The sequence below is a fragment of the Aotus nancymaae genome, unplaced genomic scaffold (genome assembly GCF_030222135.1).
Source record: "Aotus nancymaae isolate 86718 unplaced genomic scaffold, 86718_ANA_hifiasm-v0.15.2.pri h1tg000081l, whole genome shotgun sequence".
NCBI lineage: Eukaryota > Metazoa > Chordata > Mammalia > Primates > Aotidae > Aotus > Aotus nancymaae.
The window spans coordinates 296,071-323,433 of NW_026988496.1; the positions used below are offsets into that span (position 1 = coordinate 296,071).

General features: G+C 39.5%; 1 protein-coding gene across 3 annotated transcripts in view; it reads left to right on the plus strand.

Annotated features, from left to right (window-relative positions):
* Positions 1–8,157: 8,157 nt before the first annotated feature.
* HDAC8 (histone deacetylase 8) overlaps positions 8,158–27,363 on the plus strand; it is a 249,772-nt gene continuing 230,566 nt past the window's right edge. For all 3 annotated transcript variants that reach the window (XM_064368987.1, XM_012435590.2, XM_012435591.3), the window contains exons 1-4: positions 8,158–8,579; positions 9,116–9,168; positions 12,713–12,843; positions 13,609–13,750. In XM_064368987.1, the coding sequence (XP_064225057.1) occupies positions 8,355–8,579; positions 9,116–9,168; positions 12,713–12,843; positions 13,609–13,750 (551 nt within the window). In that variant the 5' untranslated portion in view covers positions 8,158–8,354. The remainder of the gene's footprint in view (positions 8,580–9,115; positions 9,169–12,712; positions 12,844–13,608; positions 13,751–27,363) is intronic.

A 27,363-nucleotide genomic window follows, 5' to 3' on the forward strand; every position in this document is an offset into this window, starting at 1 on the left:
GAGCATTGTCTCTACTATTGCCCTCTCTGCGTCTGCACACATAATGCCTCTCTCACTTTGGTGAAATATCAAAAAATGCAAGTGCAGTGTGAATATTTAAGAATTTCTGAATTAACACTTGAAATCACATTTTATAAAGATTGTTGGTACTCAGAGATGTATTTGCAGCAGAAAATGAAGAATAACCCAGAGAAATGGAGCCCAGAGCCCAATTCCAGAGAGGAAGGGAAAGAAGAGAAGATGCCTGGACAATGTCTTATACATAGGAACAGAGAGGGAATCAGAGATGGCTTAGTTCCCTGAAGACAGCCTTATGCACCTAATCCCTGCCTTTGAAAAGTGGGTCAATACACAACACAGACAATAATTTGAAGCCTCTGTCTTCAGCAAAGAGAAATCCAGCAGTCCAGTCTATAGCTGCTCTACTGAGCATTCTTTTCATGTGCTCTTGGTCTCTGTCTCACTTACCTACTTTCTACCACATCCAACTCAACTTGCTGACACCTCCCCCATCCATTCTTAAACTCTTTCATATATATTTGAATTTCATAATTCTAGTGTACATATCCCTGTATATCATGGTATCTGTGGGTAAATGTTTCTTATAAAGACATGTATTTGTGTGTGCGTATGTGTGTGTAAGCATACATGGGGATTTTTCTGAATGTAAGCAGCTTTGATGTGTCTGTATATCTGTATCTATATTTGATGGACTGAGTAAGTATATAAATATGAAAGTTGTATGTGAGAGAGGGGGTGTGACTGGGGAATCAGATTGACACACACAGGTTGGTGGAAGAATAGCTTCAGTCCTCTTCCTTGGTCCCATGTGTGGGTAGCCTTGTTTGACAAATGTTTCTCCTAACTTTTCTTCTTCTAAATTGTGAACAGAGACTCTGCTAACTTCCCTGTTTGCACTCAGATAACTTCCTTTCAGCCCCCTCCTTTATCTTGGACTTCTAAGGTTTTTCCCCAATAATGGGAATGGTGAGGGTGGTGATGAGAGACTCTCTAAACAATTTTTGCAGAACCAGTGACAATCTTATGAGTACAATGAATAAGTAAGTATATAATAGGGTGATATAATAAGGATGGTAGAAACAAAAAGAGGACAGCCAACCTTTTCAGCCCTTCTCACAGAGCAAATGGAAACACACAGTAAGTAGTTTTCTGACTACTGGATTTTCTGGTCACTTTTAAAGAAAGTTCACAAACTGTTCTGAAACTATTTGTCTTTTCACTGGCTATGAGCATACCCCAATCTCAGGGAGTATATGTAGAGTGCCACAGGCAAAAGCCACCACTCTTTCCCGCACTCATTTGCTTGAACTGCCTCTAAGGGCTGCATTTCTCTGAGTTTATGAAATTGTGTCACTATGGTCCCCATACAGTGGTATTTAACTTTTAAAGCAACTTTTTTAGAAAACTCTACTTGTATTTTGTTCATTTTAAGTGTATGGTACTAAAAAGACATGTTAGACTTTTTTAAAAAGCACTTATGATTTGAAAATAGAATAAATAATAAGAATTTCCAATTAAATCATGTCTGGTGCCAATGTGTAAAACTTTATATGTGTTTTTGTGATTGGAGTTTATTTCATGGCTTTATTCTACATACTCTGCTTAATTATACAGTAAAGTCAGAGCTCATTCATTGAGCTGAAGTATAATAATATACATATATAGTATATTTATAATATGTTAGATAATATATGTAAATAAATGCAGTTTTATCATTCAAATACATACCCACTCAAACTAGGTTTACTAAATTCAAGCAGGCTTATTGATGTCTATAGAGAACATTTTCTTTTTTCTTTTTTTTTTTTTTTTTTTAGAGATGGAGTCTTGCTCTGTCACCCAGGCTGGAGTGCAGTGCTGTGATCTCAGCTCACTGCAACTTGCGCCTCCCGGGTTCAAGCAATTCTCCTGTCTCAGCCTCCCAAGTAGGTGGGATTACAGGCACAGCCACCACCCCTGGCTAATTTTTTTGTATTTTTAGTAGAGACGGGGTTTTGCCATGTTGGCCAGGCTGGTCTCAAACTACTGACCTCAGGTGATGCGCCTGCCTTAGCCTCCTAAAGTGCTGGGATTATAGGCATGAGCCACTACACCAGGCCTGTAGGGAACATTTTCTGATGAATGAATAAAACCGACTTTTACTCAGCATTTCAATTGTGTGCAAATGGCGCTTCTCCCTATTGAAGGAAATTTAAAAACAACTTCTTTTTCTAAATATTATAAATATTTGGCAGAATCTTGTTTATACTATTAATTTGCCTTTTCTATAACAGGATTTATCCAGCAAGGATGAACATTGTCTCTACAGTTCCATCCTGGTTAATGAAATTTTACTACATTCTGGGAATCTTACACAACTGGTGGGGCAAAAGTTGTTCTTCACCACAGCTGGCAAAACCTCTGCCATTCCTTTCTCTACATACCAAATACCTAGTATCTGCAGTAATGCAGTGGAGATTAAGTGTAGTATTTTCCACATTTACTCTTCATTTCCTATTTAACGAGTAACCTCAGGTGTTGGTTTGTCCAGGACAGCCCCCATTTATACGTGTTTTACTGGCATAATTATTAATAGTACTCTGTCACTCTGAAAAGTGTCTCACTTTGAAAGGTATGGTCACCCTATGTTTAGCAGATGTGTGATTTCTTTTACAGCTAAGCCAAAAAAAACCAAGAACTTATTCTTAAACCACTAGTAGTACTTATGCAGTAGTAGTATGGGGGTAAGCATGACAGTAGGGGGAAACTCCCTTCCCCACCACATATAGAAATATTTGGCATAATGGCTCTTAAATAACCAATATTTGAGCACATACCAAATGCCATTGTTATATAGACACTTAGCATGGGCCATTTTATCTTCACAATTGCCATGTAAGACAGATATTGTCATCTCCATTTTACAAGTAAGAGAACTGAAGCACTGAGAGTTTAAGTAAATTGCCCCAAATCAATCATCTAATAAGTGATAGAGCTGGAATTTGAACCCATGCAGTCTGACTCTAGAGTTCACATTCTCAACAACTACACTCTCCAAGGAAAGGTCATTAAGGGGGTGGTGTGAAAACAAGGGTCAGTTGAGGTGTCACTGGACAGATTGTGAAATGAGCAGAGAAGGCAGCCTGAAGGGTGGTGCCCTTGTAATGTGTTTGCTTCCCCTTCTGGGGAAAGGCATGGGAAAGCACCAAAAGAAGTGGCACAGCCCAACCTGACCTTACTGTTTTAAATGTTACCTTTAGCAATAATGATTGAGGAAAGTGAGCCAAGTAACTTGCCCAGGATCACCACCCTAGCAAGCTTTGAAGCCAATGTTCAACCTACTTCCTTTGACCTCAAGTCCTCCAACTGCAAATACAGTGCACTGAGAAGGGTTTTCTGGCTGGGCGCGGTGGCTCATGCCTGTAATCCCAGCACTTTGGGAGGCCGAGGCGGGCATATCGCGAGGTCAGGAGTTCGAAACCAGCCTGGCCAACATGGTGAAACCCCGTCTCTACTAAAAGTACAAAAATTAGCTGGGTGTGGTGGTAGGTACCTGTAATCCCAACTGCTCAGGAGGCTGAGACAGGAGAACTGCTTGAACCCGGGAGGCAGAGGTTGCAGTGAGCTGAGATCATGCCACTGCACTCCATCCTGGGTGACAGCAGGACTCTGTCTCGGAAAAAAAAAAAAAGAGAGAAAGAGAGAAGGGTTTTCTTCCCAAATTAGGAACCATATGGGTATATTACCAATGTGGAAAATTGAGGTGAGGAGGCTGTGGCATGATTTATGCTCTTTCTTAATCATGAGCAAGTGTCTACCCTCCCTGTGAGATTAGCTGCAGGAATAAGTTGCCAATTCCAGAGCACTGTGCAACAATTTATCTTTCTCCATAGCTGAATCATCTTGCCACATTGTGTGGGGTACTTGGATAGTGTTTCCAGTTTAGAAGCATTCAGTTTTTTGTTACTAGATCAGAAAGAACACCTAAAACAATACATTTTCATGTCATCCAAGTAGAGTCCAGAATTGAGGGTGACAGCTGGCCAGTCTATATCCTGTCCTCTTCTTTCCACTGCCTATCCCAGAAGGCCTGGGGCAAGTCCCATTTCTTCTTATATTGCCAGTCATCATGATCTCAACTTTCAGTCAAGTCCTGTAGCTTCCCCTGTCTATAAACATGTGCAGTTTTATCTTAAAAAAATTTCTGGGCTCACACGTCCCCTCAGGCTGTTAGACTAACTAACTCCTTCCTTTCACAATCACATTTTTTCAAAGAGGAAGCTATACTTAACTGTGATGGCCTCACTTTTTAACCCCTCGCAATCTGGCTTCCTCCCCTGCTTCCTGTTTTGTTTCGTTCCATAGAGCACCAGTGAGTTCCTAATGGCAAAAAGCGGTCTTTAACCATTCCTTGTCTCCTTTCTGACATCTTTTTCTCCTCTAAACCCTTACACACAGGCATTTCCAAAAATTACACTCTTCTTCCTAGCTCAGAGATCCTCACCAGGGTGTGGGGCAGGTTTTGTGACTTGATGGGACTTACTTCTTTTTAGAGCCTCACTCTGGTGGCTGCAAAGAGGATGGGTTGTAGGGCAGCAAGAATGGAAGCAGACCCCAGGTAGATACTGCAAAAAGTCCAAGTGAGAGATAATAGTGCCTAGACTAGGGTGGTGGCAGTGCAGAGGGAGAGAAGTGAATGTATTTAAGGCATGTCTTGGATGTGGAACTGATGGAAATTGCTGATGTATTGGATCTGCAAATGAAGGAAAAGGAAGAAACACAAATAACTCCCAGATTTCTGACTTAGGCAACTGGATAGACATTGATATCTTTACTGGGCTGTGAAAGATAGAAAAGGAGTGGAAAGAACTTGGATGGGGAAATTGGGAGCTTGGTTTTGAAAATGTTGTTGGATATGACTGTTGGGCATCCCAGTGGAGAAAGCCACATTCCCTTGGCTATCTCAGCCATTCTTATAACTTCGGCTTTCTCCTTTTTATACGGAAAAGTGTGTGTGTGTGTGTGTGTGTTACTGCAATTGTTTAACCCATTAAGTTCTGAAACAACACTTTTTTTTTTCTTTTTTTTAATTGCATTTTAGGTTTTGGGGTACATGTGAAGAACATGCAAGATTGTTGCATAGGTACACACGCGGCAGTGTGATTTGCTGCCTTCCTCCCCTTCACCTATATCTGGCATTTCTCCCCATGCTATCTCTCCCCAACTCCCCACCCCCCACTCTCCCCTCCCCTATTTCCCCCCAACAGACCCCAGTGTGTAGTGCTCCCCTCCCTGTGTCCATGTGTTCTCATTGTTCAACACCCACCTATGAGTGAGAACATGCAGTGTTTGATTTTGTGTTCTTGTGTCAGTTTGCTGAGAATGATGGTTTCCAGGTTCATCCATGTCCCTACAAAGGACACGAACTCATTGTTTTTAATGGCTGCATAATATTCCATGGTGTATATGTGCCACATTTTTCCTGTCCAGTCTATCATCGATGGGCATTTGGGTTGGTTCCAGGTCTTTGCTATTGTAAATTGTGCTGCAATGAACATTCGTGTGCATGTGTCCTTATAGTAGAACGATTTATAATCCTTTGGATATATACCCAGTAATGGGATTGCTGGGTCAAATGGAATTTCTATTTCTAGGTCCTTGAGGAATCGCCACTCTGTCTTCCACAATGGTTGAACTAATTTACACTCCCACCAACAGTGTAAAAGTGTTCCTATTTCTCCACATCCTCTCCAGCATCTATTGTCTCCAGATTTTTTAATGTTAGCCATTCTAACTGGCATGAGATGGTATCTCAATGTAGTTTTGATTTGAATTTCTCTAATGACCAGTGATGATGGGCATTTTTTCATATGTTTGTTGGCCTCATGTATGTCTTCTTTTGTAAAGTGTCTGTTCATATCCTTTGCCCACTTTTGAATGGGCTTGTTTGTTTTTTTCTTGTAAATCTGCTTTAGTTCTTTGTAAATTCTGGATATCAGCCCTTTGTCAGATGGGTAAACTGCAAAAATTTTTTCCCATTCTGTTGGTTGCCAATTCACTCTAATGACTGCTGAAACAACACTTTTAAAATCAGAATCTATGTCCATTCTGCCCTACCGAATGAGTTCTTCCTTCCAATTGTCCTCTTTCTTATATTACTACCTCTAGTCTTTCTTCACCCAGAGTTTACACTTCAGAATTTTCAGCAAGCCTCTTCTGTCTTCCTCCCTCTCACCAATATCCAAGTAGTCAAGAAGTCCTGTTGAACCTACCCTGTACATTATTTCTCCTTCTTTGTTCCCATTGCCCCCACCCTAGTTTAAAATCATTATTACTTCTTTTTTGGATCGCTGTGGCACTCTAATTGCCCCTAGTCTTTTAATGACTAATATTTCCTGCACACTGCTGCTATAGAAGTCTTTTTTTCTTAATATTTCTGTCTAAATGTTTCCCCATTTCCCACAAAATGTAGTCTATTCTCTTTAGCCTGGTATTCAGTGTTCTCCATAATCTGGCCCTTTTAACTAAGCTCAACTAGAAATTTTCTCTTTTGTGTTTTTATTTATGCTGTTGTTCATTCTAGTCAACATGCCTTCTCCTGGCTCCCATCTTCACCAAGCAAACTCCTGCCTACCTTCTAAGACCCTCTCAAATCCCACCAAAGATTCTAGTTACCATTTATGAAATACCATTATTTAGTACTTAATGCTTATTTATTAAGTAGGCTAAGCATTCTACATTCATTGTCTGACTCTGCATTGTCTTTGGTTTCTTGTGAATTTGCCCCATCTTCTGTATAAGAATGCAAATTCGTTAACAGCAGAGATCACATTATAATTTATCTTTGAATCATCAGCTGTATACTTAGTTAATATCAGATAAATGTTTGACCAATGAATGACTGTAGAGCTTTTAACTAGTTGCTATGGGAATATGTAAATAAAAGAAGCATAAGATCTTACATTCTAGTTACAGAGCACATCACCAAAAAAACAACTCCCAAGATTTTCAGAATAAGTGTTGAGGTGATACAAAATGGAGGGTGAACAAAGTTATAACACAAAGTCATCCTGGAGGAATCAAATTTATACAGTAAAGGAAATGTTCAAAGGCTTCAGTTTCAGGCTGACCTAATTTTGAATTCTTGCTTTTCTGCTTGTTAAGTATGTGATTTTGAATGATTATTTCTGTCTATAAACTGCATCTATAAAATGGTGTATAACAACCTCCTTTATAGGACTGTTGCAAGGATGAAATGAGATAATATATCCAATGTACACATCACAATCTTCAATAAATGTTTAAAGTCTAAAAAGCAAGCTAGATTTTAAATATAATAAGCATATTGGGTTGTCCCAGTGGTGTTAGTAAGTCAGTTTAGGTTGTCATGAGAATCGAGGGCCTGAGCACTGGCCAGCTTGTAGCAGATCATAGGGGCCTCCAGGAACCTGCAAACGCTGATGGTAATTCTAAAACTGACTCAGATAGTCTTAAACTTAACCCTCACACCAAACCTAAAATATTTCCCTAATCTGTGTTTAGCTGCAGAAACAAAAGGAGATGGGGGAGAAGAGCTGCAGTTTCTGAACACTACGGCTTGCAACCTTCCTACCCCACGAATATTCAAGGAGTTACATTTGACATTACTGCTTGATTGGAATCTACCAAGCAATTAATATACACATCAGCCAGTCTCTTGGGAAAGTGCTGTCAGATTTGCCAGAGTAAATTATTGAGATTGTTAACTCTCATGTGGACATGGATAGTTAATGATGAAAAGAAATGAACTATAAAATTGCATCACAGAATTTACTGTGTAAACTTTTCAAACCATTTGTGCTATGAATTAGCGCCCCCACAAAAAAAAAAAAAAAAAAGCCTATCCTTAAAATAAGTAGCTGATGTAGCTGGATGGTGGGGGCTCTAGGTGGCCACATTGTATCTGAGTTTATATGGTTAAATGGATGTGTTTGCAGATTGAAACAATTCATAAAGAGTTGAGGCTACTTTTTTTTGTCTTAGCGCTAAAACTCAAAATCGCGGTTTAGTGATTTGCCCCGGCTCTTCCGTTGCTCAAACCGCTGGAAACTACATCTCCCAGCATGCTGTGACACTGGTCTGACTTCATCTCAAATGGCCCCGTAGGGCAACAAGGATGGTTAGTTTTGACCCTGCTTATTTGTGCCATAAGTCGATCCTAATTGACAGCTCTTTGGACTTTCATATCTGCCGAACCCTTTTGCTTGAACTGTGGTCACTAAATGAGGGGAGTCTGGCCTGGGAAGTCCCATCCATTCCTTCAATTGGATGGGAAGCGGGGATAGTGTCTCCGGCGATCTGAAGAATAGGAGGGAATGTTGACCAGGGAACACCGCTGCGGCCGATCAGAGGAGCAGGAACTGGAGCCCTGGCCGAGTCCGAAAAAAGCCAGATCTGGACGGTGGCTGCGGAACGGTTGTAAGTGGAAGATGGAAGAGCCGGAGGAATCGGAGGATAGTGGGCAGTCGCTGGTCCCGGTTTATATCTATAGTCCCGAATATGTCAGTATGTGTGACTCCCTGGCCAAGATTCCCAAACGGGTAAGAGAAGTCTGGATGAAAGACTGTGGGCTTTTGGGGTGGGGGTGGGGGTGGTGGACGAAAGAGCGTTAGGAAGCGGAGAGGACACTGGGCTGGGGGAAATCTTCAGAAATTTTGGGTAGCTGTATCATATACCTAAAGCTGTATCGGAAGGAAGTGTTCTCATACCGTTTCTGAGAGCGCAGCATATCCCTGCGCGACGACCAACGGACAGGTAACGGTGGGGGAGGGGATACGGAGGAGGGGAGGGGTCGCAGTTTCCACTGCTAGGGGACTGCTGAAGTCGTGGAAAAACAAGCTGCAGGGGGAAGGTGTTCTATCACTTGCCTAAGACCCGGTAGCTTTCACCTTAGTGATTTTGATACTTTGTATCTGTTTTGTCTAAAGGGTATTGTAACTGTTAACAGAAGGAAAACCAGTTGAAACAAAGTTAATCCGTTCCTTTGTTCAGTATGATGAGGTTAAAGAGGATTTTGCTGAATTAAACTTTTAAGAGAAGATTTTCTGCTTTTTTTTTTTTTTTTCGCTGTTTTTAGGCCAGTATGGTACATTCTTTGATTGAAGCATATGCACTGCATAAGCAAATGAGGTAAGTTGTCCTTCTTGAACATAGCTCTGAAGCTAGGTGTTAGTTGCCTTAATATCCTCCTTCACAGTGGGGCAAGAAAAAGAATGGTTGTTTTTTTTGTTTTGTTTTGTTTTTTTGTTTGTTTGTTTGTTTTTGAGACGGAGTTTCTCTCTTGTTACCCAGGCTAGAATGCAATGGTTCGATATCGGCTCACACCACAACCTCTGCCTCAGCCTCCCCAGTTTCTGGGATTACAGGCACGCGCCACCACGCCCAGTTAATTTTGTGTTTTTAGTAGAGATGGGGTTTCTTTTTTTTCCTTTCGACACGGAGTCTCACTCTGTTGCCAGGCTGGAGTGCAGTGGCACGATCTCGTCTCACTGCAACCTCTGCCTCCTAGGTTCAAGGGATTCTCCTGCCTCAAGCCTCCCGAGCGGAGTAGCTGGGAATACAGGTGCACCACCACCCCCGACTAATTTTTGTATAGTAGAGACGGGGTTTCACCATGTTGGCCAGGATGGTTTTGATCACTTGACCTTGTCATCCGCCCGCCTCGGCCTCCCAAAATGCTGGGATTATAGGCTTGAGCCACTGCGCCCGGCCAAGAATGGTCTTCTTAAAAAAAAAAAAAAATACTCTAGCGTTCTGTGAGAGTATTCACAGTGTTTGTAATTTGCCTGTAATCACAAGAAGGTTCTTGAAGAATTAAGAAAACTTGGGGGGCCTGGTGCAGTGGATCACGGCTGTAATCCTAGCACTTTGGGAGGCCTAAGCAAACAGATCGCCTGAGATCAGCAGTTCGAGACCAGCCTGGCTAACATGGCAAAATCTCGTCTCTACTAAAAATACAAACAACAACAACAAAAAAAAATCAAAAGAAAAATAGCTGTTCCTAACTGAACATCTTTTTGTATCAGACAGGTTTAGTACCCAAATGTACTTACCTTAAAATCTCCACAATGCACCTACCCCTGGGATACTTAACCAAGCAATTGAACTGTATTTTTAGTAGATTACCTGATTTTAGTAGATTTACAGGATTATGGGCGTGCGGGTGGGCGCCTGTAATCCCAGCTACTTGGGAGGCTGAGGCCGGAGAGAATTGCTTGAACCTGGGAGGCAGAGGTTGCAGAGAACCCAGATCTGTGGCATTGCACTCCAACCTGGGAAACAAGAGAGAAACGCCATCAAAAAAAGAAAAGAAAAGAAAGAAGAAAGAAAGAAAGAAGAGAGAGAGAGAGGAGAAAGAGGAGAAAGAAGAGGAGAGGAGAGGAAGGAAGGGAAATGGAGAGGGGGGAAGGGAGGGGAGGGAAGGGAAGAGGACTGGAGGGGAGGAGAGGGAAGGGGAGGGGAGGAGAGGGGAGGAGAGGAGAGGAGAGGGAGAAAACTTGGGACAGGGGAGTGGAAAGTGCAGGAAGCAGTTAAGGTTCATTAGAAATACAGCTCAATTGCTTGGTTAAGTATCCCAGGTGTAGGTGTATTGTGGAGATTTTAAGGTAAGTACATTTGGATACTAAAACCTGTCTGATACAAAAAGGTGTTCAGCTAGGAGGTGTTCCATTTTTCTTTTGATTTTGTTTCATTCTAAGCCAGATCTGAGAATGTGAGTTCAACATAAGACTTTTAGACAACCCACCACCACCACCAAACTTTATTGGGTGAGGCTGGAGACAGGTCAAGACCTAAGCAAACTGCTAAGACTGAGCCAGAACTCAAGAGAGAGCTAACTGTTTCTTTCAAAAACATGAATTTGCTGTTTATTGCCATTTCTGTATTTGATGCCATTATTAGAGCAAATATAACCCTGCCACATATAGGATTACTTTCTGGCGAAATAGGTGAGTGCCCATGCCAGCTAGTGTGCTATGCTTCATTTATTTCCCAGAAGGTAGTATAATAGGCTTTCAGATTTTATCCTTATTATTAGCAAAATCATTTTGTACCTTTTTAAGGGATTTGATTTTTAAGCCATTTTTAAAAACCATATGGTTTGGTTAACATAGTAACTATATGCCTTCCATTAAAGTTATTTAACATTTCAAAAAAATGATTTTATGACAAGGTATCAAAAAAAAGCACAACTGTCCAGTTTCCTTGCTGTTAAATAGGGAGGCTTTCAGTAAGTGGTTTTTTTTGTTTTGTTTTGTTTTGTTTTTAACATTTAACAAAATAAATGGAAGGTTACTAGAAGAGGGAGCTTTTAGGACTGGGAAATATGGTCCAAGATATAAAATTTTTATTTTAATGGGCAGATTTTTCACCTCTGATAGTATACATGTGTCTTCTTTAAGAAGCAAGGATTATTGGATCTTAGCTATATATTTCATTTCTGAGGCCAAACCATGGGATTTCTTTTAGCTACCTTGGTGATAGAAGTAGCCTGTATAGTCATATTAATTCATCATAAACTCATGGCTGTGTTCCCATTCAGCAGACATTTAAAACCACTGCTGCCTCCCTGTGGCCTAGGTCAGGGTTCTTTCAACTTGAATGTGTATATGAATCTCCGTAAAATGTGTCATCGTGTTTAAAAATCATGATGTTAAAATACAAATTCTGACTCAGGTCTGAGGCAAGTCTGAATTTCTGCATTTCTAACAAGCACCCAGGGGATGCTGATGCTGCTGGTCCACATACCACCCTTTAAGTGCAAGGGCTAGAGAACAGTAGTGGCACCTGTGGGGTCTAGAAGAGGAAATGGGGAATAGGCAGCTAGAGGTTAGATGTGGTAAGGCTTCTTGTTGGGTTAACTCCCTTTATTCTCTCACTCGCTTCTATTGTCATTTTTTGTGAGGAGTAGGTTGAGAGGTTCTGAGTGAAGCCCAGTTGCAACCATTTTGCCCCTTCTCTCCTTGCTCTCAGAGGCAGATAGGAGGGACCAAGTCTAGAAACTTTCTACATTTTGTGTTGCCCATTTTTAATCCATTAATAGTAATGATAGTTATCCACAAAGCACTTTTGTATGTGTTATACTTTTATCTTTACATAAGTCTCATAAAGTTCCCCGTTTTACAAATGAAAAAACTGAACTCAGAACAGTCAACTTACTTGAGGTTATAGAGCTAGTAAGTACAGAGTTAGGATGGGAACTCAATTCTCTACCTCCAAATTCAAAATGACTGATAACATAGCTGCCTATTAAAATAAAGATATAGTTGAAAGGATGATATAACCCAATTAGCAACTGATTCAAATGAAAATATCCCTGCCTACTAGTTTGTCCTGAAAGTTGTAACTCACAAAGTCAGTCTGATACCTGATTATTTAACTTGAATATAATTAACTTGAATATAATTATTTGAATATAATTACTTTTGTTTACCTACCTATAAACTCAAGGGAAAATCTATCCTCTTGCCCCTTATTAATACAGTCATTACCGTAGATGTGAGGCAGTGAAGACTGCACAGTGCAGTGGAAGAACAGAATGTGTTTGTTGCTCCAGCCTATTGGAACCAGAAGTTGAGACTTGCATTTTCTGCTCAGACTGCTGGCTTCTGTTTCTAGCTTCTGGCATATACTGGGGCTGACTCACTCACCTCTTTGTTCTCTCTGTCATTGTTAGGGTAGTTAAGCCCAAAGTGGCCTCCATGGAGGAGATGGCCACCTTCCACACTGATGCTTATCTGCAGCATCTCCAGAAGGTCAGCCAAGAGGGCGATGATGATCATCCGGACTCCATAGAATATGGGCTAGGTAAAGTTATTACTAGGCATTGATGGGAGATGGGCAACCTAATTTTTCTGTAGCTTATATGATGGTTTTTTATATTTTTAATTAAGAAATGTGTTTGAGTCTCACCCATATCAAAAAATTTAAAAAAAGAAAAAGAAATCATGGGTTAACTGTCGATCTTAATCTTTGTTTAGCCACATATAACTCACTAAACAAGCAAACCATATGAGTTGAGCAAAACCAAATGATGGGTCAGATGAAAGAAAACCTTTCAGTTGCTTAGGCCCTACTGGCAGTGCTCAGATCTGGTCTGGCTATATATTTGCTGATTTAGCTGTCCTGTGACCTTGTATCTTAATGGAGTACAGATTTATGTTCTGGCTAAGTTTTCTACCTCACCCCTCATTAAACAGCTGCATTTTTTTAAAACTGTAAGTGACTAGCAAGATAGTCTGGAAAAACAGCATGATTTAGCAGAGGAACACTGAACTGGGGGTCAAGAGAGCTGGATCCCAGGCCTAGCTCTGTGTGACCACTGACAAAACATATCACCTCTCAGGCTTGGTTTCTCTCTCTGTAGCCCATGACTTGTTCATCATGAAGGTTTATCCTTTCTAGCTCTAACCTTTTAAAAAATTATATCCCAAACATTGGAGTTGTTTCTATCAGTTGGAGCTGATATTAGACAGTGGCTTTTTAGTAGGTTATGTTGTTGTCACACCTCAACCTATTCCTCTTCTTTTCCCAGTTCATCTTTTAACCAGCTCTTCTGATTTTTGCCTTAAGGTTATGACTGCCCAGCCACTGAAGGGATATTTGACTATGCAGCAGCTGTGGGAGGAGCTACAATCACAGCTGCCCAGTGCCTGATTGATGGAATGTCCAAAGTAGCAATTAACTGGTCTGGAGGGTGGCATCATGCAAAGAAGTAAGAAAATGACCTTTCTGTTTTCTGACTCTTTCCTTTAGTCAGTTTCTCAGGTATGTAAACTCTTATGCTTATTGTATCGGCATTTATAGAGAGACACTTGTGTATGTGGCAGTTTACAAGGCATTCTGAAGAAATGCAAGTGAAACAGAAAAAAGATGACCTAATATAGTGGGAAGTACACTGTTGAAAGTCAGGACACCTGGGCTCTACACCTAGTTTTTCTGTTAACTTGGCTAACTGACTTGGACGGATTATCCTCTCTAGGCCTCAGTTTCTTCATTGGTAACATGAACAGGACAAAGAATACAACTAGACAGTCTTTAAATTCCTTTTCAGCTTTCTAAAAATTCCCCTGTCTTTAAGAGACTTACAGTCTGAAACATTAGCAAAATTAGAATAATTAGAAAACAACATTAGTTATGGTACCAATGGAATATATGTATGAGCTGAAGAGACTTATCAGTAGAAAGAAATTAATCATGGAAGTCTTGGCAGAAGTGAATTTTAGAGCTAGTTCTTAAAAGCAGTGGCAAACAGATTTTTGAAAAGGTGGGAAATTGATGAGAATAGGTTTAAAACAAAAGGCTGAAGAATCAAGAAGGGGGCTCATGCTGCCATCTCTAAAGAAAGTAGCAACCCACTTAGATGACTCTCAAAGACAAAAGGCTTGTGAAAAGACTCTTCCTAGGAGCTTCTTGGAGTTACAGGAGAAGTCCTTTTGGAGTGTTTGTTTGTTTGTTTGTTTTTTGAGATGGGGGCTCACTCTGTCACTCAGGCTGGAGTACAGCAGCTTGATCTCAGCTCACTACAGCCTCTGTCTCCTGGGTTCAAGTGATTCTACCACCTCAGCCTCCTGAGTAGCTGGGATTACAGGTACCTGCCATCATGCCCAACTAATTTTTGTATTTTTGTAGAGATGGGGTTTCACCATGTCGGCCAGGCTGGTCTTGAACTCCTGACCTGAAGTGATCCACCTGCCTCTACTCCCAGAATGCTGGGATCACAGGTGTGACCCACCATGTCCAGCCACGTTCTGGAGTTTTATGTTAACGTGTCTAACTGCAGTAGTCTGTCTGAGAAGGATTTCTGGGCCTTCTTCAGCATTTGGTACTTTGTTTGATATTTCTGTACTACTTGATCTTCACTGAGGAAGACGGATTTTTTTAAAAACTCTGAATTTATCAGTCTTCTGTCTGAAAGAAATGAAGCCACTGTGGTAGTAACTGCCAATGCATCATTCACAAATCAATTGTTCATGCAATCAACCATGACCTTGATACTATTAGGTGCTCTTGAGTCAAGAGAAAATAACACTTTGTTTTTCAGAATAAAATACAGCACAACTTGAGCATATGCAGGTTAAGATAGTAACAAAAAATTTTTCCCATCAAATTTACAGATTTTGGGGCCAAGGAAGTCCTTGAAAGGCTTTACTACTAGAATTTACTAGTTAGGCAACAGAGCAAAGGAAATCAATGTTTTATTAACAAGTCTTACATGGTCTTTAAAACAGAGACAAGCTGCCTTTTGTTAGCTTTTGCTTGCTTGGCTGCTTGCTTTCTTCTTTCTTTCTTTCTTTCTTTCTTTTTATTTTTTTGAAATAAAGACAAGGTCTCCCTGTGTTGCCCTGGCTGATCTTGAACTCCTGGGCTCAAGAGATCCTCCCTTCTCAGCCTTCCAAGGTGCTGGCATTACAGGCATGAGCCACCACACCCAGCCTCTTTCTTTCTTTCTTGTTTTGTTTTTTGTTTTTTAGAGACAAGGTCTCTGTCACCCAGGCTGGAGTGCCGTGGTGCAATCATAGCTCACTGCAGTCTTGAACTCCTGGGCTCAAGGGATCTTCCCACCTCAGCCTTCCAAGTAGCCAGGACTACAGGCATGTGCTACCATGCTTGGATAATTTTTTTTTTTTTTTGGTAGAGATGGAGTCTTGCTATGTTGCCCAGGCTGGTCTCAAATTCCTGGCCTCAAACTGTCATTCCACCTTGGCCTCCCAAAGTGCTGGCATTACACATGAGAGCCACTGTACCCAGCCTGCTTTTTTTTTTTTTAAGTTCAAAATAAAGACAGTGATTGCTAGGAGAAAAAAAATGACCCTCTCCCCTTCCAGCTACAGAGTAAAAAGAGAAAACCAAGCTTCTCTGAATGAAGGACTTCTAGGTCCTCTTGGGCTTAGCAAGTTGAGAAGAAAAGTAGTGTGGCTTCATAGAAAAGGCCCACTCCTATGAATCAGATCCAGTTTATTATGCATTTAAATTCATGTCAGAAAGACTGCTAGGGCCTGGGTCATTTTCCAGTGGAGTACTCTGCTTCTTAATACTGTTTTGCTGCCAAAGGAAACACACTCCATCTTGACCCAATCATGGCTGCTTCTGAGCTGCACACAGACATGGGGATACCCACATATATTGCCTTAACTGTTTTAAACATCTTTCAGCTGATCCTGCATAGAAACAGACATTCCTGCAATAAATATAAATTACAGAGGGTCTCTAGAGATTGCCCCAATTTAGGTCTGAATTTCATGGTGTTCTTGGCATATCTAGAACCTCTCTGTAGATGGACTACAGCCATTTAGGCCACAAACTTACATCTAGCCAGCATTTACCTATTATAATCACAATATTTGTTTAAACTTCCCATCCCCAAATATATGTACAGATTCATACATGCCATTTATTCATTGAACAAGCATTGATGAAGCAAGCACCTACTATATGTCAAATGTATGTTTATCATCACCAATAAGCAGAGATATAGAAATTGAAGCAAGATATATTGTTTCCCCTACCAAGTTTGAAAAAAAATTCTTTATTTCAAAATATCCAGGTGGTGGAAGGATTACAATGAAATTGACACAATCCCTTTTGAAAACTTTGGAAGTGTTAAGAATGGGAAAAAAATATTCATACCAGTTGCCCCAGTAACAATATTCTTGGCAATCTATTCTAAGGAAGTAAACCAATTCTACCTGCAAGAAATTTGCATCTTAGGAGTAAGACAGCAAATAGTTGCATTTGAAAGCTAAAAAAGAATTATTTTCAGAGAATATTCTACAAAAGAAGAGTAATGAAGGACTAATACTATTAGATATTAAGCATCCAAAACTGCAATAATAAAAACGCTGGTATAAAATTAGACAGATAAGTTGTAGTATACCTACCCTCAACAAAGAGACCAGTTATATAGAATTTATTACAAAGGATGCATTGCAAGTGAATGGGAGTTGAAAGTTCTGTTGGGTAAATGAATGGTATTGTGACAGCATCTACCATTATACTCTCATCTACTGTAATAAACTAAAATAAATGACAGCTAGATTGAAGAGTTAAATATAAAAAAGCAAGTTTAAAATACTAGAGTGAATGGATAGTTATCAAGCTTCTAAAGGGGAAGAATTTTCTAAGCTTAGAAAGTAATTTTTAAAAATCACAAAGAAAAAGATCAAATCTGACTATAAAATTTTAAAACCATAATAACTTTTAAAAGATTTTTTGGCTACTTTTAAAATAAAATCTAAACACAGTCCGAAAAAGCCTATGTGACATAAATATGACAAAGTGTAATAGGCTTGTATTATCTAACTCACTTCTACAATATAATGTATAAGAAGAAATATGAACAAGGAACATGAATAGACAATTTACAAAGGAGTTTAAGTACAATTGGAAAACATGAGAAAATGTTCATCACCACTAATGAAAGAAATACAAATTAAAAAAATTAGGTAAGCCTCTTTTTAAGCCTATATTTAACATGATTGCAAGAGATGGTACTCAGTTTCCTAGTGAGTGTGGTTTGGAAGAAAGCATTTTGGTAGCCAGTATGTATTAATGCCCTTCGATCTGGTAATCTTACTTCTGGGAATGTGGCCTAAAATTTTTTTTTTAATATGGGAAACAAAGTATTTTCATGAAGATATTTATTGGTGTTATTGATAAAATTTAAAAAATTAACATAACATGAATGCCTACCATTAAAGAATGGTGAATCCACTCCCTAGAATATTATGCTATCGTTTTACTTTTTTTCTTCTGTGCAGAAGCTTTTGGTTTTTATTTATTTATTAACTTATGAGACAGGGTCTTGCTGTGTCACCCAGGCTGGAGTGCAGTGGCACAGTCTCAGCTCACTGCATCCTCCGTCCCCCAAAGCTCAAGCAATCCTCCCACACAGACTCCTGAGTAGCTGGGACTACAGGCACACACCACCACACCTGGCTTTTTTTGTAGAGATGGGGTTTTGCCATGTTGCCCAGGCTGCTGTTGAACTCCTGGGCTCAAGAGATCAGCCTACTTTGCCCTCCCAAAGTGCTAGGATTACAGTTGTGTGCCACCATGCCCAGCCTTATGCTATTATTTTAAATAATGATTATAAAGATTATAGGGTACTTCAGATAAATACTTGATGTGTGTCAATAAAAAAGCAGGTCTTAAAAATGTATGCACATTGCAATCACAGCTTTGTAAAACACATATGAGGAAAAAAAGACTGGTGCAAATGACAACAGTGGTTCTCTTAGAATAACAATAATATAGTGGCAGAATTATTTTTTCTCCCAAATATTTTTTATTTTTTTAATTTAACTTTTTACAATTTTTAATTTTTTTATTTCAATAGGTTTTTGGAGAACAGATGGTGTTTGGTTACATGAGTAAGTTCTTTAGTGGTGATTTCTGAGATTTTGGTGCACCCATCACCCGAGCAGTGTACCCTGCACCCAACGTGTAGTCTTTTATCCCTCTCTACTCCCTACCCTTTCCCCCGAGTCCCCAAAGTTTAATGTGTTGTTCTTATGCCTTTGTGTCTTCATAGTTTGTCTTCCACATGAGTTAGGTCATATAATGTTTGGTTTTCCATTCCTGAGTTACTTCACTTAGAATAATAGTCTCCAATTCCATCCAAGTTGCTGTGAATGCCATTATCTCATTCCTTTTTATGGCTGTGTAGTATTCCATGGTGTATATATGCCACATTTTCTTTATCCACTTGTTGATTTATGGGCATTTGGGCTGGTTCCATATTTTTGCAATTGCAAATTGTGCTGCTATAAATATGCATGTACAAGTATCTTTTTCATGTAATGACTTCTTTTCCTCTGGGTAGATACCTAGTATTGGGATTGCCAGATCAAACGGTAAATCTACTTTTAGTTCTTTAAGGAGTCTCCACACTGTTTTCCATAGTGACTGTACTAGTTTACATTCCCACCAGCAGTGTAAAAGTGTTCCCTTTTCACTACATCCACCACAACATCTATTATTTTTTGATTTTTTGATTATTGCCATTCTTGCTGGAATGAGGTAGTATCATATTGTGGCTTTGATTTGGATTTCCTTGATCATTAGTGATGTTGAGCATTTGTTCATATGTTTGTTGACCATTTGTATGTCTTCTTTTGAGAATTGTCTATTCATGTCCTTAGCCCACTTTTTGATGGGATTGTTTTTTTCTTGCTAATTTGAGTTCTTTGAAGATTCTAGATATTAGTCTTCTGTCAGATGTATAGATTGTGAAGATTTTCTCCCACTCTGTGGGTTTTTTGTTAACTCTGCTGATTATTTCTTTTGCTGTGCAGAAGCTTTGTAGCTTAATTATGTTCCATCTATTTATCTTTGTTTTTGTTGTATTTGCTTTTGGGTCTTTGGTCACGAAGTCTTTGCCTAAGCCAATGTCTATAAGAGTTTTTCCGATGTTATCTTCTAGAATTTTTATAGTTTCAGGTCTTAGATTTAAGTCTTTGATCCATCTTGAGTTGATTTTTGTATAAGGTGAGAGTTGATTTTTGTATACGGTGAGAGGTGGGGATCCAATTTCATTCTTCTACATGTGGCTTGCCAATTATCCTGGCACCATTTGTTGAATAGGGTGTCCTTTCCCCACTTTATGTTTTTGTTTGCTTTGTCAAAGATCAGTTGGCTGTAAGTATTTGACTTTATTTCTGGGTTCTCTATTCTGTTCCATTGGTCTATGTGCCTATCTTTATACCAGTATCATGCTGTTTTGGTGACTATGGCCTTATAGTTTCTAGTTGGATAATGTAATGCCTCCAGTTTTGTTCTTTTTGCTTAGTCTTAGCTTTGGCTATGTGGGCTCTTTTTTGGTTCCATATGAATTTTAGGATTGTCTTTTCTATTTCTGTGAAGAATGATGGTGATGGGAATTGCACTGAATTTATAGATTGCTTTTGGCAGTATGGTCATTTTCACAATATTTATTCTACTCATCCATGAACATGGAATATGTTTTCATTTGTGTTGTGTATGATTTCTTTCAGCAATGTTTTTTAGTTTTCCTTGTAGAAGTCTTTCATGTCCTTGGTTAGGTATATTCTTAAGTATTTTATTTTTTCTGCAGCTATTGTGAAAGGGGTTGAGTTCTTAATTTGATTATCAGCTTGGTTGCTATTGGTGCATAGCACAGCTACTGATTTCTGTACATTCATTTTGTATTCTGAAACTTTGCTGAATTCATTTACCAGTTCTAGGAGCTATTTGGATGAGTCTTCAGGGTTTTCTAGGTATACAGTCAACAAACAGCAACAGTTTGACTTCCTCTTTACTGATTTAGATATTCTTTATTTCTTTCTCTTATCTGATTGCTCTGGTTAGGACTTCTAATACTATGTTGAATAGAAGTGGTGAAAGTGGGCATCCTTGTCTTGTTCCAGTTCTCAGGGGGAATGCTTTCAGCTTTTCCCCATTCAGTATAATGTTTGCTGTGGGTTTGTTGAAGATTATTACCTTTTGTTACCTTAATGTATGTCCCTTCTATGCCAGTTTTGCTCAAGGTTTTAATCATAAAGCGATGCTGAATTTTGTCAAATGCTTTTTCTGCATCTATTGAGATGATCATGTGATTTTTGTTTTTAACTCTGTTTATGTGGTAGGTCATATTGACTTGTGTATGTTAAACCATCCCTGCATCTCTAATATCAAACCCAGTTTATCATGGTGAATTATCTTTTGATATGCTATTGGATTTGGTTCACTATTATCTTGAAGATTTTTGCATCTATGTTCATCAGGGATTTTGGTCTGTAGTTTTCTTTTTTGTTATGTCCTTCCCTGGTTTTGATATTAGGGTGATACTGGCTTCATAGAATGATTTAGGGAGGATTCCTTCTTTCTCTGTCTTTTGGGATAGTGTCAGTAGGATTGGTACTAATTCTTCTTTGAATGTCTGATAGAGTTCAGCTGTGAATTTGTCTGGTCCTGGGTGCTTTTTTGTTGGCTTTTTGTTGTTGTTGTTTTTGTTGTTGTTGTTACCATTTCAATCTCACTGCTTGTTACTGGTCTGTTCAGAGATTCTTTATCTTCTTGGCTTAATGTAGGAGGGTTGTATATTTCCAGGAATTTATCCTTCTCCTCTAGGTCTTCTAGTTTATGAACATAAAAGTGTTCATAGTAGCATTGAATAATCTTTTATATTTCTATGGTATCAGTTGTAATGTCACCCATTTCATTTCTAATTGAGCTTATTTGGATCATCTCTCTTCTTTCCTTGGTTCATCATGCTAATTGTCTATCAATTTTATTTATCTTTTCAAAGAACCAACTTTTTGTTTCATTTATCTTTTGTATTTTTAATTTTTTATTTCAGTTTCATTTAGTTCTGCTCCAATCTTGGTTATTTCTTTTCTTCTGCCGGATTTGGGTTTGGATTGTTCTTGTTTCTCCAGTTCCATGAGGCATGCCCTTAGATTTTCTATTTGTGCCCTTTCAGACTTTTTGATGTAGGTATTTAATGCATTTTGCTAAGAGGCATTTCCTCTTAGCACTGCTTTTGCTATATCCCAGAGGTTTTGATTGGTTATTTCATTATTATCATTCCATTCAAAGAATTTTTTAATTTCTCTTGATTTCATTGTTGAACCAATGATCATTCAGGAGCAGGTTATTTAGTTTCCATGTATTTGCATGGTTTTGAGGGTTCCTTTTGGAGTTTTTTCCAGTTTTATTCCACTGTGGTCTGAGAGAGTACTTGATATAATTTCAATTTTCTTAAATTTACTCCGACTTGTTTTGGGATCTATCATATGGTCTGTCTTGGAGAATAGTTCCATATACTGATGAATAGAATGTATATTCTGCAGTTGTTGGGTAGAATGTTCTTTAAATATCTGTTAAGTCCATTTGTACTAGGGTATAGTTTAAGTCCATTGTTTATTTGTTGACTTTCTGTGTTGATGACCTGTCTAGTGTTGTCAGTGGAGTATTAAAGTCCTCCACTATTATTGTGTTGCTGTCTATCTCATTTCTTAGGTCTAATAGTAATTGTTTTATAAATTTGGGAGCTCCAGTGTTAGGTACACATATATTTAGAATTGTGATATTTTCCTGTTGGACTAGTCCTTTTATCATTATATAATGTCCCTCTTTATCTTTTCTAATTGCTGTGGCTTTAAAGTTTGTTTTGTCTGATATAAGAATAGCTACTCCTGCTTGCTTTGGGTGTCCATTTGCATGGAATGTCTTTTTCCACCCCTTTACCTTAAGTTTATGTAAGTCCTTATGTGTTAGGTGAGTCTCCTGAAGATAGCAGAAACTTGGTTGGTGAATTCTTATTCATTCTGCCATTCTGTATCTTTTAAGTGGAGCATTTAGGCCATTTACATTCAATGTTAGTACTGAGATTGAAGTACTGTTCTATTCATCATGCTAGTTGTTGCCTGAATATCTTGTTTTGTTTTTTAAATTGTATTATTGTTATATAGGTCCTGTGAGATTTATGCTTTAAGGAGATTCTGTTTCAGTTTATTTCAAATATTTGTTTCAAGATTTAATGCTAGTTTTAGCAATTCTTGTAGTGCTGGCTTTGTAGTGGTGAATTCTCTCAGCATTTGTTTGTCTGGAAAAGACTGTATCTTTCCTTCATTTATGAAGCTTAGTTTCACTGGATACAAAATTCTTGGTTGATAATTGTTTTGTTTAAGGAGGCTAGACGTAGGACTCCAATCCCTTTCAGCTTGTAGGGTTTCTGCTGAGAAATCTGCTGTTAATCTGATAGGCTTTCCTTTATAGGTTACCTGATGCTTTTGCCTCTCAGCTCTTAAGATTCTTTTCCTTCATCTTGATTTTAGATAACCTAGTGACTGTATACCTAGATGATGATCATTTTGCAATGAATTTCCCAGGTGTTCTTTGATTTTGTTGTATTTGGATGTCAAGATCTCTAGCAAGGCTGGGGAAGTTCTCCTCAAATGTTCACTCAAACATGTTTTCCAAACTTTTAGATTTCTCTTTTTCCTTGGGAACACCAATTATTCTTAGGTTTGGACATTTAACATAGTCCCAAACTTCTTGGAGGCTTTATTCATTTGTTAAAATACTTTTTTCTTTGTCTTTGACAGATGGGTTAATTCAAAAGCCTTGTCTTTGAGCTCTGAAGTTCTTTCTTCTGCTTGTTCAATTCTATTGCTGAAACTTCCCAGTGCATTTTGCATTTCTTTAAGTGTGTCCTTGATTTCCAGAAGTTGTGATTGTTTATTTATGCCTCCATTTCACTGAAGAATTTTTCTTTCATATCCTGTGTTGTGTTTTTGATTTCTTTAAGTTGGACTTCACCTTTCTCTGGTGGCTCCTTGACTAACTTAATAATCGATCTTCTGAATTCTTTTTCTGGCAATTCAGGGATTTTTGTCTTGATTTGAATCTATTGCTGGTAAGCTAGTATGATCTTTTGGGGATGTTAAAGAACTTTGTTTTGTCATAATACCAGAATTGTTTTTCTGGTTCCTTCTCATCTGGGTAGACTATGTCAGAGGGAAGATCTGGGATTCAAGGGCTGCTGTTCAGATTCTTTTGTTCCATAGGGTGCTCCCTTGATATGTCATTCTCTGCCTTCGCCTAGGAATGGGGCTTCCTGAGAGCTGAACTGTAGTGATTGTTTTTGCTCTTCTGGGTTTAGCAATCCAGCTGAGCTACTGAGCTCTGGCCTGGTACTGGGGAGTGTCTGCAGAGTCCTGTGATATGATCTGTCTTCAGGTCTTACAGCCATAGCTACCAGAACCTGCTCCAGTGGAGGTAGCTGGAAAGTGAAGTGGACTCCGTGAGGGTCATTGGTTGTGTTTTTGTTCAGTGTACTGGTTTTGTATTGGTTGGCCTCCAGCCAGGAGGTGGCACTTTCAAGAGCGCATCAGCTGTGGTTCTACAGGAAGGATGCAAACTTGCCCTGGGGACACCTGGTTAAGTATTCAGGTTTCTCAGGCAGTGGGCAGGGTCATAGAATGCCCAAGAGATTATCACCTTTGTATTTGTCTGTTGGGGCAGATATAGAAAGACCATCAGGTGGAGGCAGGGGTAGGCATGTGTCTGAGCTCAGACTCTCCTTGTGTGGGGCCTGCTATAGCTACTGTGGGGGATGGGGATGTGGTTCCCAGTCCAATGGAGTTATATTCCCGGGGAGATTATGGCTGCCTCTGCTGAGTCATACAGGCCTCCAGGGAAGTGAGATAAAGCCAGCAGTCACGGGCTTCTTCCTGTTCCCATGCAGCCTGCAGTCCTAGAGGCTCGTCTCGCTCCCACCATGTCCCCTCAACAGTACCCAGTCTATTTCCAGGCAGCCAGGGCTGAGACCAGGGCTGAGAACTTGCCCCAGACCATGAGCCTCTCTGTTGAGAAAGCAAGCAGACTTACAGTTGTTCAGCATCTCAGGAAGCCTGCAGCAGTGATCCAGTTCCTTCAAAGGGTCTGTGGATTTTCTTGGCTTTCCTGGTATGTTCCTCCAGTAGTTCTTGGAGCAAAAGTTCATGATGTGAGTCTCCACGGGCTGCTCTGTCCATCCGAGCAGGAGCTGTAAGCTGGTTCTGCCTCCTGTCCACCATATTAATAGGCAGAATTATTGTTGATTTTTTAAAGATATTTTTCTCTAGTTTTCAAAATTTCTGTCATATTATATTATTTTGTAGCTAAAATTTTACCAAGATAAAAAGAGACCCCCCAAAATGACAGCAAATATAACAAAGGGTTAAAATCTCTAACTGTTCTAATTGATTATTTTAAAGACTAATACTCAGATACATGAACAAAAAAAACACAAAAAGACAATTCACAAAAGAGGAAACAAATATTAAACAAGCATGAAAAAATATTTAGCATCACTAATAAGTAGAGGAATTGAAATATTATACAGTTAGCCCTTGAACAACACAGATGTGAACTGTGGGGATTCATTTATATGCAGATTTTTTTCTATAAATATAGTCAGCCCTCCATATCAGTGGGTTCTGCATCTGCAACCAAACACAAATAGGAAATACAGTAGTTATCAAATGCGAAACCTGCACATACAGAGGGCTGACTTTTATCATCTGCGGGTTCCATGGCACTGACTGTAGAACTTGAGTATGCATGGATTTTGCTATCTGCTGGGGTCCTGGGACCAATTCCCAATAGATATCAATGGATTGTATATATATATCTTTCCCTCCTACCAAATATGAGCCAAAGAAAGGAAGATCTTTAACTGATGACACGTATTACTCTTGGTGATCTATTCTAAGGAAGTAAACCAATCCAAAATATGGTAAAGATGTATTTGTGAAGATGACACTTTCTCTTTTACTTACAGTAGCCAAAAAAGGGGCAGGAGGGAGACCTAAATATTCAACAGCAGTGGGTTAGGTAGTATGCCACAGCATATCCACTTGAAGGAATATTATAAAATCATTAAAAATGGTGACTCATACAACTGCATAAATAGAAAAAAAAATGCCTATCTTATAATGTTGGTTTTGTTTTTAAAGGGCAGTTGACTAAACCTCATATATTCACTCAGATTAGAGTCCTGTAAAAACATATATACATATGAAAAAAAATCTTAGAAGGAAGCATAACAAAATGTTAACAGTGGCTTTGTGACAATGGTGATTTTGGCTATATGAGGTGTGTGTGTGTGTGTGTGTGTGTGTATATATTTTTTTTTTCTTTTTTTCCTGCAACAAGGGTTTCACTCTGTCACCTAGGCTGGAGTGCACTGGTGCAATCATAGCTTACTGCAGCCTCAGACTTCTGGGCTCAAGTGATCCTCTCACTTCTGCCAAGTAGCTAGGACCACAGCACCTGGCTAATTTTTTTTTTTTTTTTGAGACGGAGTTTTGCTCTTGTTGCCCAGGCTGAGTGCAATGGCACAATCTTGGCTCACTGCATCCTCCACCTCCCTGGTTCAAGTGATTCTCCTGCCTCAGCCTCCCAAGTAGCTGGGACTACAGATGCACATCACCACACCTGACTAATTTTTGTACTTTTAGTAGAGACAGGGTTTTACCACGTTGGCCAGGCTGGTCTCAAACTCCTGACCTCAGGTGATCCGCTTGCCTTGGGCTCCCAAGGTGCTGGGATTACAAGCATGAGCCACTGCATCTGGCCCATCTCACTAAATTAAAAAAAATTCTTTTGTAAAGGAGGAGTTATATTATGTAAGTGTGTACATATGAAAATATAGGGCTGGATACTGTGGCTAACACCTGTAATCTTAGCACTCTGGGAATCTGAGGTGGGAGGATCACCTGAGGCCAGGAGTTCAAGACCAGCCTAGGCAACATAAGGAGACCCTATCTCCATTAAAAAAAAATTTTTTTTAAATTATACTTTAGGTTCTGCAGTACACGTGCAGATCTTACAGGATTGTTACATAGGTATACTCATGCCCTGGTGGTTTGCTGCCTCCATCCCCTAGTCACCTACATTAGGTATTTCTCCTAACGTTATCCCTCCCCAACCTCCCCACCCTCTGCTATGGGTCCCCTAGCCCCCTACTCCCCAACAGACCACAGTGTGGGGCTAGGGGACACTTACATAATATACCCACATTTTTTCTGTTTCCCGTATTTTCTCTAATGTGATTATATTGCTTTTATAAATAAAACTTTTTTTTTTTTGAGACAAAGTTTCACTCTTGTTGCCCAGGCTGGAGTGCAATGGCATGACCTCGACTCACTGCAACCTCTGCCTCCCAGTTTCAAGCGATTCTCCTGCCTCAGCCTCCTTAGTAGCTGGGATTACAGGCATGTGCCACCACACCCAGCTAATTTTGTATTTTTAGTAAAGACAGGATTTCTCCATGTTGGGCAGTCTGGTCTCGAACTCCTGACCTCAGGTGATCCATTCGCCTCGGCCTCCCAAAGTACTGGGATTACAGGCATGAGGCACCGAGCCCAGCCATTAATAAAATTTTTACAAAAAAACTGCTGGAAACAAGGCAGGAAGTAGTTATAATGCAGTGTGGTCAGAGTGCTAGCATTATGTACAAGGTAGTGTGGTGTCCAGAAGAAGGACTAGGAGTTTGCTTTTCCCTTGGTGGTATAGAAAATTCCAAGCAGAGGGAATAATGTAAATCTGGCAACAAGAAAGTACAGAACATTTGGAGAACCACAAATAGTGAAATGTGGCCAGAGTCTGAGGGCAAATAGAACAAGGTCAGATTATAAAGGTTTTATAAGCCATGCTGAGGAACTGCAGTTTTTTCTGGGGTTGGTGGGAATTTACTAAATAATTTTAGGGAGGATTGAAAATGTACTGGTTGGATTGGAGGGAACTGAAACTGGAGGCAGAGGAGGCTTTCATAATCACTGAATTAACAAACATCTATTAAACTCCCTCTGTATGCCA